General features: G+C 37.0%; 1 protein-coding gene across 2 annotated transcripts; it reads right to left on the minus strand.

The window, feature by feature from the left end:
- Window positions 1–556: 556 nt before the first annotated feature.
- Window positions 557–9,718, minus strand: LOC111323462 (glycerol-3-phosphate dehydrogenase [NAD(+)], cytoplasmic). Of its 2 annotated transcripts, XM_022926810.2 has the most exons (11): window positions 9,574–9,718; window positions 9,263–9,443; window positions 7,551–7,619; window positions 6,553–6,624; window positions 5,117–5,245; window positions 4,050–4,191; window positions 3,579–3,691; window positions 2,664–2,704; window positions 2,306–2,492; window positions 1,904–2,010; window positions 557–1,589 (listed from the first exon to the last, which is right to left on the minus strand). In XM_022926810.2, the coding sequence occupies exons 1-11, from the start codon at window positions 9,654–9,656 to the stop codon at window positions 1,502–1,504; spliced, it is 1,212 nt and encodes a 403-aa protein (XP_022782545.1). In that variant the 5' UTR covers window positions 9,657–9,718; the 3' UTR covers window positions 557–1,501. The 2 variants fall into 2 exon arrangements, with proteins under 2 accessions (XP_022782545.1, XP_022782546.1); XM_022926811.2 differs by lacking the exon at window positions 5,117–5,245.
- Window positions 9,719–11,211: the final 1,493 nt, after the last annotated feature.

Raw genomic sequence — 11,211 nt, forward strand, 5'->3', positions numbered from 1 at the left:
AGTCACGCTTGGTTGCTCCCATCACGTGCACAAACACCTGAAGGCAACATCATTGTCAAACAAAAATGCAAAAAAGCGAAACGGAAAAAGGTGAGAAGTGACGAATAACCCACTAAATTTTAGCAGTTGTGTGTTTTATGCTTTCAGATTAGTGTCCTGATCACATGCAGACAGGGCAACGACCTTCATTGGGCTGGAGTTCTCAACTTTCCTAGTAAAACTGGTCAGAGAGGGTTTCCACCTTTTCAGTAATTTCCTTTTGTAAAACCCATTTCAATTTACCCAGAGGTCACTGTTGATTTCAAAGTCAATTGTTTATCATTTCATGGTAACTTGATCAGATTTTGATGCTTTAAGTCTATTACATTGAACTAAAATTTACAATGGTCCACAAGCTTTTCAGCAATATAGTATTATAAAAGTAAGGGCTGTCTAATCAATCCAGAGGTTTTAATAAGAATCTTGAAACCTGGCAATAAAACTCAGTTTAGTCAATTGGTGAACAAAACAAGGAAGCTTGAGGCAGTTCCTTCATTAAATCAAATGAAACAATACATGAAAAAAAAGATATAATATATTTTCCATAAATTGACCAAAAAAATACAACAATAATTACATGTATCAAGTGATTCCACAGCATTTAGCTGATTCCACATGACCAAATCTTCCTGACAAGTTTTCAGATGTCAATTTTCATGACTTCAAGGGTATTTTGGCAAATTCTTCCTGGGCAACTTCAACTAGGAAATGGATGTTGTTACTAGAAAATTCCCAGATGAGATTTTGTTATTATTATACAAAAAAACAAAAAACGCAAAAAACAAAAAAAAAAAAAAAAAAAACCACAACCATTTAACTGAGTTGCCACTAGGGCAGAAGATCAAATAAAGTGGGTGTTAATTTCACTTGCTAGAGGTTCCTTTGAAAGAGATATGAGGCCACTTCCTATATGTAGATGTCTTAAGCCTCTGTTTCAAGATGAGTGTACATGCATTCTCATATGAATAAAACACATTTTCATAGGCACCTGGCCTAATTTTGATATGGAAGGTTTTTGGAACTTGGAATTGGGCTATAAATTGTCATCAAAACAGTAAATATCAGTCAGAGTAACATTAGACTACTAGCAACCCCTCCTTTTCGACAAAATCCGTCATGCAAGTCCAAAATAATGGGCAGAGGAAAAGAGTAACGTTAGTGTGCACTGTGGAGTGTGCACTAGTGTGCACTAGGAGTGTGGGTCAAAGAGTTCTGCAAAGGGCACTTACATCAATTTTTTCCCTCATTTGTCTTTCTTTTTTTAAATTACACCACAGACTTTGCAGAAAAGGAAGGACAGCTCAAAGTCTAGAGTAACATACTTTATATTCCAGTTAAAAGTAATATCACAGTCAGGCTTCTTGCCATGTGGACTTATTCTACTCAAAATATCATTAATCATAGTAAATTAGAATAAAATACAACAATACTGACACCACTATTACAACTACAGGACTTAGTTCTACAAATGTCTTTTAAGGACTTCAATCATCTCTGAGGGAGGATGCTTCTCAAAACACACATTGTAGATTGCGGTAAAAAGAGGATACCTGAAAAAGAGAGAAAAAAAAAAAACCAGGTAATTGGAGCACAGTTTGTATGTTACAGCCACAGGCCAACAGTTCTGGCTGTAAGGATGGAGTCAATAGAAACCACAAAGTCAACAAAAAACAAAAATGCTGGCCAAAACATGCAAAGACAACAAAGAATTTATATGCAAGTTATTACTCCTTTGCTGTAACTGATTTGGCCAGATTTGTGTTGTGACCCTGGCTACCGTAATTGTGCCAAAAAATTTCTTCAACTCAAATTCATAATCTCTATACTGGCACTAGTTTGTACTTAATATCACACAGACACTTACTCAGAAAGCAAATCATTATCTTTGAGCAGGTGATACACTTCATAGACTGTATGGGGTCCCTGTAGTTTCTGCCCTCCAAGTATGTACTGCTCAACTTCTTCAAATGTCTTGAATACAGAAAAAAATATGGGTAAGTATTTATATGCATTAATTTTTACACAAATTCTATTGGTATTGTAGACTTAATTCAACTGTCAAACTTTTTATGTACCCAACTTACATACCTATTTGGTTCCACCCAAATAATAAAGCTTAGCAATTGCTTCTGAGGTAAAACTTGACCCTTAAACCTGTTAGAGTGTTTTACATCTAATTTCTCCTTACAAGATCACCCCTGAATTACACAGTAAGGTCCTGAGAATCAAGGAAATGATCACCAATTATAAAAGCTCAGTCACAAACCTTTCCCTTGACAAACTCTTCTCCTGCTATCCGGTTTCTTCCTCCATAACATGTAGTTATCAAATCAGCCACTCCACACGATTCAAAGAAAGTCTCCAGTTTAACATTATCATAGAATCTCTGGGCAAACTGAATCATTTCTTTGAGTCCAATGCGAATGACTGCTGCCTTGGAGTTGTCACCATAACTGAAAAATGAGAGGTTTAACATTGTCATTAAACAGAGGGGGAAAAACCCAGGAAAAAAATACTTTTTCTGTGCCTGACCCTATGTTTTATTTTCCTCAACCTTTGGTGGAGAAACTCTGATAAATATTCATTTCCTACTCATTAAAATCAGCCACAATAACATTTCTTACCCCAAGGCATCTACAACTCCTGCTCCAACTGCTACAGCATTCTAAGAACAAGAAAAGAATTATGTTGAGCACCTTTACACCATCACTCATTGACCACAAAAAACTGTGTAAATGATTTGAAAGCATTGTTCTCCCATATTTTAAGCAGAACAGTTAAAAGAAATTTTTTAAACCAGTAGAGCAACCCTTTCAACTACAGTGCAGCCTTGATTTGAAGAAGTGCCAAGGGACAGGGGAAATTGGTTTGTTATATCAAGGGTTCATTATATCGAGGTTCTGTGGTATACATTTTACTGTAACTTTAGCTGGTCTGAAACTGATGTATTGTTCATTATACCAAGGACTTTGCTACGTAGAGGTTCGTTAAATCGAGGTTCCACTGTGGTGAATTTTCTAGAATTCCAAGTGATTACAGAAAGTAATAAGAGCTATTACTGTAACAGTAACTGTCTGAAAGGAGAACACTGTGAATGTCATTAAAAAATTGAAAAAAATATTTCACAATTATACACAAGGAATACATGACTGTGGATTCTTCCTCAACCCTTTCCTCCCTGACATCAGTATGCATATTCTCCATACTGTTCTCTATACATTTCCAAAGGTACTGACAAGGAGAATTTGTTTAACAATCAAGAGCTTCTTTAGTTGGTGATGATTTCCTGTATTCTCCCAACAATAACATGTGAGGGTTGATGTTGTAAGGAGAAATCAGATGTCGGTCACTCTTTGGGTTAAATGGTTAATTTAAAGTTCACAATTTGAAATACAGTTTAAGCTATTTACTATCAGCCACCTTGAAATTCCTGATTTTAATAATTTTTATTTGATATCTCTTGGTGGGCTGAGGTAGTGGGGTTCAATTGCAGTTTTAAAAATTTGTACTTTAGATAATGTATGATCATTTGAATAAACCTTAAGTGAGCCACAGAGTTCAACAGTGTCTGCATCTGACACAACATTGATTTTGAAATAATCTGTGTGAAACAGATCCTTAAGGAGGGGACCATGTTCTTCCATGCGACAACCTGTTGGAATTAAAAACAAAAATCAAATAAAAAATAACTAGTACATCATGTTTTATTTCAGACAATGAGATTTACACTTTTAAATATGATCACGGTTCCTGCCTCTGATTGGATGAACAATGCATTTTCATCATCATTCACTTCATACTTTACAGTTTAAATCTCAGTATGTATGAAATAAAAACATCACACCATAGAAAGGGCTTGAACGATGTTTATTTACTTGTTATGATACATTACCAGGTGCAGTTTTAGTTGCTAGACATAGGAAATTTATCTGAAGTTTGTTTTCTATGCTATCTGTTTACAGAAATTTGAAATCGGCACCAGCAATGATAGAATTTCACAATTGACCTACCTATGGTAGCCTCCCCAAACATCTCTCTCGCCACTTCCTTTGCGAGGTTTGCTCCCATCAAGACACTCACGTGAGGAATTTCCAGAGATTCTTTGATCATTGTAGACACAAGATTGATTCCTGTACTGGCATGATCAAGACCCTTTAAGGAAAGTAACATCAGAGTGAGACAAAAGAGTTCTATGCGACACTTTCCTTTATGAGAACAATGTAACACAAATAAGTGTTAATAGGAATTCACAACTTAGGTGTCATCTTGAAATAACAAAAACTTCTCTGAGCTTATACACAAAGAAATATAAGGCAGGTAGAAGGGAGAATTACATATCAGATCTAGAGAGTCAGAGGATTATCAATTTTCAAGGAGGGATACCTAACAAAGACAGAGATTAGCAAATTAGGATAGAACTCAACAAAGAGATAAGGGTGAATCCATCCTTATGAAGAACAATCCTTGCAACCCAGTTTCTCAAGTTCAAGATTCTTAAAGAGTTTACTATCACCAGGGCAAGTGCCTTTATAACCTTCCTAACCCTCTTCATGGGGTATCTTCTTGGAAAAGAAATTGCAAAATAACAAATTTGCATAATAATCAAGTTTCTAGGGAATTGATCAAGACAATGAAAGCTTGGTCATTAATGTGGTTCCTTATTTATTCCTAGTCATTTGAATGTGAAATGTATTCTTGGGTTTTATCTGTTAACTGAACTCTTCAAATTACCATACAAAAAATTGTATCATGGAAAGAACCATGGATTTTGCTCACAAACAATGAACTTTGAAACATCATTTTCAACTGAGACTTGTAAACTTGGTGGGAAGATAATCATAGCACTGGGATCAACATCTCTAAAAAAAGAGCTTTGAAAAATATGGAAATTGTTTTGGTCTAGTACAAAAAATTGGTTTCAGAAAGGTAAATTTCAACTGTTCATGATGTTCTTCCAGAATTTTTTTTTTCTTTTTTCATTTTGCCCATCATCTGATCAGTGATGTGCTTGACTCAACTCCATTCCCACCATGTAAACAGATCCCGTGAACAACTGACAAGGTTAAAGGTCACTTGCCCTGATGCTAGCCTGCCGTTTAAGAGCCTCATTTCTGTTTATGCTGTCCTTTCGGCATTCTTGCCAGGTCATTATGTGAGTCTTGTCAGCAATTGCATCAATTCTCATGAACTTACATGGGATGCCAAACTGTTAAAACAGGACAGAATTTCACTGGCAAGACATTTGAAATCAAGCCATAATTTTCAAGCAACAAGCACTTGTCGCATATCAGAAATAAATTTGGGATTACATTGGTTTTGCTTTAACCCTTAAACTCCCTGAAGTGATTCACATGTAACTTCTCCCAATAATATCCATACATTAACCAGCAAACAGGTAATGAGAATACTCAGAATTATCAGCAGGTAGAAGTTGATAACTTGATCTGACAGCAAATTCTCGTAACTAATTTACAGGGAAATGTGTAGCAGCTAGAGGGGAGAATTTACAATCGGATCACAGGAGTTACGGTGTTAATTAATTTTAGAACTGGTTCCAGAGCTATCAGCTATTTTCAGTCTGCCATATTTAGCTAGCTACTTTCTCCTTGCTTTACCATAACTGCTGATACAATAATACAATTACTGAAATGCCATAAAATGAATTTTCACAACAACCACTTCCCAGATGCATAGTTTACCAATAACAGTTTTAGATGTGTAAATCAATTACACCCTAAGAATTTGCTCAAAGGTTCAAGGGAACTCCATGTTATACCTGAGACATTTCATTTGAATAGTTTCCAGACTTTCACATAGTCTGACAGATCCACATGGCCTCTATCATAACCAGGCCACCTACAATTTCTGAATGCCATTCTTTCTTTTCAAATAAGAAGACAGCTCTGAGTCTAGAAAACTTGTACCTCCTACTTAACCGATCTGATACAAAACTTGATTCAATTATTCTTTTGCAACTCTTGGAAATTTAGGATGACTCACTGTGTTTTACTTTAAGCACTCTCTAGGCTCCTTGTGATCTTGCCTTTCTTTTCTGATTACCATCCATATAAAAATTCTCTGAACACAATACAAGCTACAACCTGAGGGACTCTGAAAACAAACTTAATGTTTTATGCCCACAAATTATTTCAAATTAAAATAGTAATCATGGTGCCACGCTGTGGAATAGCCTTCCTTGCAAGGCTAGCTACAAGGAATCCCTCTTCATCAGCAAAGCTCTCTAGGGCACTGCATTTATGGACACCAGCTTCTTAGTATAGTGTAATTCATAGTTATAGTTGGATCATTTTGTAAATAGCTGATGAATAACCAGTGGTTAAATTAAGTTCATTGATTGATTGATTGATTGATTACTGGTATCTTTGGCTTTAGAACACTGTCATAATTCATGCTAATCACAGGGTGATTGCTGTACACATGGGGCATTTCATAACCCCTCTTCAGAAAGAACAGGGTTTGACATCCCAACTTCTGGAACAACCTGTTATTTACCTTTATGAGGGAAATCGCAATCACCCCTGGTTTCACCACTTCTTTCATCTTGGTGCAAACTGCCTTCACAAACTAATAAAAGAAACAAACCAACAGTTAAGTAGTTTCTTAGAAATCAACTTTGAAATAAAAGCTAGCGCTAAGAAGTCGTGACGTTTCGACCTCTCTGAGGTCATTTTCAAGTGAGTAAACAATTGTGTTCTTAGGCAAGACACTTTACTCTCACAGTGCCTCTCTTCGCCCAGGTGAATAAATGGGTACCCGCAATTTAATGCTGGGGGTAACCCTGCGATGGACTAGCATCCCATCCAGGGGGGGGGGGGTAGAAATACTCCTAGTCACTTCATGCTACAGAAACCAGAGTTAAGCACTGGTCTAATGGGCCACTAGGCTCGTAAACAGACTTTAACAAACAAATACAGTAAGTACAACATAATATACTTTATTAGTATAATTTCAGAGCTGAGCAAAGAGTTTCCAGCAATCTGATTGGTCAAGTGGTTCCTTATATGATGCTATATAAACTGCTCCACGCGGTTTATAAAAAATGTTAAAATAAAATGTTAATAAATGTTACTAAAATGTTATGATTTTAGAAATTTCTCTGTCATTCAGCTCTGAAATTATACTAAAACAATTATTCACCTCAGGTTCGGTGAATATTGTTGAATAATCCCCTTGACTTCGTCTCGGGGATTATTTGACAATATTCACCTCACCTTTGGTGAATAATTGTTAAATATATTTTAATTAATTGAAGTTTTTTTTTCTTGAGTGTTAAAACAGGTTCCACTTGACTAATTATGGGTAAACATTTCAAATGAATGTAATATTTCAGTTTGAGTATCAATACAAACTTGAATAAAGGACATAAAATTATTTAGCCCTTTTCACTAAAGAGGTGACCAATTAAAAGAAAATTCCCCTCCCAACACTGACACTTTTTTAAGCAGAACAGTAATAAGATACAACTAGATCAACTGGGAAACGACATTAACCTGGTGAGGTACAACAAACACCAGAATATCTGCATCCTTCGCAGCCTCCACTACATCCGGGTTTGCAACCTACAATAGAAGACATAGCAAACATAAATAACAAGTCCCTTTTGGCTTAAGAAATTGTTACAAATTTTTAATGTTTTGACCATTATTATAACCTATTAAAACTACTGACAATATTAAAAAATTGGTCTGTATTACTACAGCTAAGATTCCTTTTGTTTGCAAGTCACCATGTTAACAAACATCATTCTCCTATTAAAGAAATTCCTCAAAGCCAATTTGAAACAACCAGGAGTTTAATTAATCAAACATAACTGCCCCCCAGTTAGCTCAATTGGTTAGAGCGCCGGATTGTGTTGTGTGGGAGGTCGAGGGCTCAAGCTGCGATGGGACCAGTACTCATGGTCTTAAAATAACTGAGGACAATTTGCCACCTTTCTATAATATCAAGAAATGGACAGATATTCTAGTCTTCTTGGATAAGGACAAATAAACTGTAGGTCCCATCTCCTGCAGGGTAAGAGGTAGGAGACGTTAATTTCCCACACACGAGATTACCTTGTGATGGATGTCCTCCCCTGGGGTGGGATGGGTGGGTGTTATTGTTTCAAAGGGCCCCATTTAAACTAGCGATTTGCTAAACTGGGCTACCTGTATAAATATTCGTAAAATTCGTAAACATTCATAAACATACAAAGGAAAATCCTTTGTATATCTAAGAATTTCCTTCATCGAATAACTGGCTACTAGGTAAAGCCACTTCTTTAAAACAATCTTAGTCATTTACTGGTACCAGTGTGGGTCAGTTCTACTTTCAAAGAAAAAATTATTTTTTAAACATTATCTCTTGACTGAACAAGCTTGTTTACTTCGAACAGAAAGTTATGCAAATTTTGCAAACACAACTGTACATCTTGTACTTGTTTAAATTCAAGATAATTTGAAAAATTGGACATGCATTTCCTGGTGTTAAGTTGTCACCTTTCAAAGGTTATTCCAAATTCATGATGAAAGAAGCTGAGGGGAATTCATGAGAAATCACTTTGTTTTCTTGCCTCTTTAACTACTCCATGAAATTCATGGTAATTCATGCATATCGACTCAATCTCATGCTTTGTTGTTGTTCTCTTGTTTAGATAAAAAAAAATACAAAAATTGCATTTTTGTGAATCTATAATGTGATTAATTACAAATAGACTATCAATACAGGCATATCAAACCAACAAAGATCGACATTCATCCTTCCTTCATACGTAAAAAAATGTGTATGCACATCTGGTAACTACAGATCTGTGCAAGATTCCGTATAGCCCCATACTTCATTATGCATACAATTCTTGGATAAAGGGAAAGCAGAGACAAAACAACATATTTCCTTTGGGGCTTCGGCTTTGTTTTTGATTGGTATGGCGTTAAACGGAAATCTTTCCCAGCTCTGAAGTGCCACGAAGCCATCTGATGACACATCCACTTAAAATAACGAACTTAATATAGATCCTTCGTATATAAACCTCATCAATGTTTCCTCCTTAAGTGTTTTGCAAAATTAAAAGTAAAACACCCTCCGAAAGTATGATTTAAAAAAAAAAAAAGATTTCACGTCTTCAGGCGATATTGCAGACTGAGTTGGTTGTTGAGATAAACAACATTTTGTTGACATAATCGCAGTGTACAATAAATTCAACCTGCTTTCCCAATAAACTTACAACGTTATCCGGCAATTTAAAACCTTTGAGGTACTTCACATTCTCGTGTTCCGTGTTGATAATTTCTGTGAGTTTTCTTCCTTCAATTAGCTCTTCATAAACGTACATCTGCACTGTTTGTTGGAATAAATCCGGATGGTCTTTCACATTGGCGCCCACAATGCGAGATATCACAGAGCCCCTGAAAGAAGAAATTAATGAAACCGGTTCGATGTTTCCCAGATTTTGGAAGCTCTGTATTCGATCGCGCGCTATTCTTCCAACAAGTTGATTTCATTTAGGTAGCTAGATGCTTCAGATGATGAACTTACCAGTTTCCAGAGCCAATTATGGTGACTTTCCTCGGAGCTGCCATTCTTAGTGCATGCAGACTTCGAGCAAAACAACTAAACATTGCACCTTCATGGTCGAACTATTGGCATAGGGTGAACGAAAAGTATCATGGGATGCCCGCCCGTCGCGAACCACACGGCAGTCATGAAACCTGCGTGACACCAGGTTTCATGAAATGCGTTTATAATTCATTTTGTCGTATAAAAACAAATAAACTCAAATTAATGAAACTGTTGCCTTAAATTTTTTCTCTGATATAAACACTGAAGGTGAACGTTCTATTGATCGATAAGATGCCCGCCCTCAACCTCGTTCCTGGGTCTCTCATCAATCCGCCCCTGGAGGACCTGGAGCGAGAGAGGGACGAGAAGATGAGAGACCTTGGTAATGAGGTTGGCTCGCCCTTTCCACTTGTCTAGAACTTCAAGCTTCCAGAAAGCATCTCGACCCTCTAGGTAACACCCCTCCTACCTTTTCCCCTAGACAAAAGCAATGCTATTGTTATCCATTTAGGCCAGCTAGTTTGTATTTCAACATAAGATATCAGTCTCCATTTTGTAACAAATATTGTTAGTTTTCCGCCTCCCCCCCCCCCCGCCCCAAAATCCGGCTCCCCAAAGGGCCGCCCGTGTATAAGCCAACGGTTCACCTGGGTTGCCTGTGCATCAGGTTGAATATTTGGTTTGTCGAGTCGAGAAAGAACATGCTACGTTGCTCTGAAGAGGATGTTGTGATACATGTCATCACGAATCGTAATTCAGCAGCCAGATTCCTGTATGGAAAGAGTGGTCTCATAAAATTCCTTTGTGGACTGACTGATTGAAGCCAGAAATATCAATCATCTAAGTGGAAGTCGACAATAAAAAAAAACCGTCATCACAAAGGTGCTTACTAAGCATTTCGGTTCTTCATCAAGTTCCATGAAAACTGACAACAGAGACTGTTCAGACATGAGGAGAAGACATCAGAGCCAGTGCCCTGATGGGAAAGAAGCAGATTCTAACCACTGCATATATTTGTATTTTTACGGCATTAAGAATGTTCTTTATATTTTTCTTCTTCGTCACAGGTGTAATTTGCATTGTAAATTCAGACAGCCGCATCGAAAAGTGCAAAGGCTTAGTCAGTCTTTCTCAGAATACGGTTGATGCCCTGATACTACCAGTACTTTCATCGAGACAATTTTTTCGTCATCCTTGATATTTGTTCTCTATCGCTGGAAATGGTTTCACTTCAAGAATTTCCTCAAGGCTCTACTAAAACAGAAAAGTGCTTAGTCGTGGGCCATTTTGTGGATTCTGCGTATCATCACGAACATTCTTATAGACATTATTCAGTATCGCAGAGGTCAGTGGTTCGAATCCCGTACAGGCCTGAAATTTTTTTCAGGTCTGATATTCACTATTGCTCAAATAGTGCTTTACTGCGAAGGATCGTGCACATATACGTTTCATAACCGCAGTTCATACATATGTTTCATATGTTTGTTGTTGTTTGATTTATCATCTACGGGTTTATGTCGAATTAATTTGATGGCCTGCTCCCAGTTGGCTTGTTAGCTCAATTGGTAGAGCGCTGCACTAGTATCGCAGAGGTCAGTGGTTCGAATCCCGTAC

This window comes from Stylophora pistillata, chromosome 12, assembly GCF_964205215.1.
Source record: "Stylophora pistillata chromosome 12, jaStyPist1.2, whole genome shotgun sequence".
Lineage (NCBI taxonomy): Eukaryota > Metazoa > Cnidaria > Anthozoa > Scleractinia > Pocilloporidae > Stylophora > Stylophora pistillata.

What these genes read in the sequence shown, in the direction of transcription:
- LOC111323462 (XM_022926810.2), bottom strand. Translation starts at nt 9,656, where the DNA reads ATGTTTAGTTGTTTTGCTCGAAGTCTGCATGCACTAAGAATGGCAGCT. An exon ending in GTTTGGGGAGGCTACCATAG is followed by an intron (nt 3,692 to 4,049) that starts GTAGGTCAATTG and finishes TAATTCCAACAG; the next exon opens with GTTGTCGCATGGAAGAACAT. An exon ending in GATAATGATTTGCTTTCTGA is followed by an intron (nt 1,590 to 1,903) that starts GTAAGTGTCTGT and finishes TCTCTTTTTCAG; the next exon opens with GTATCCTCTTTTTACCGCAA.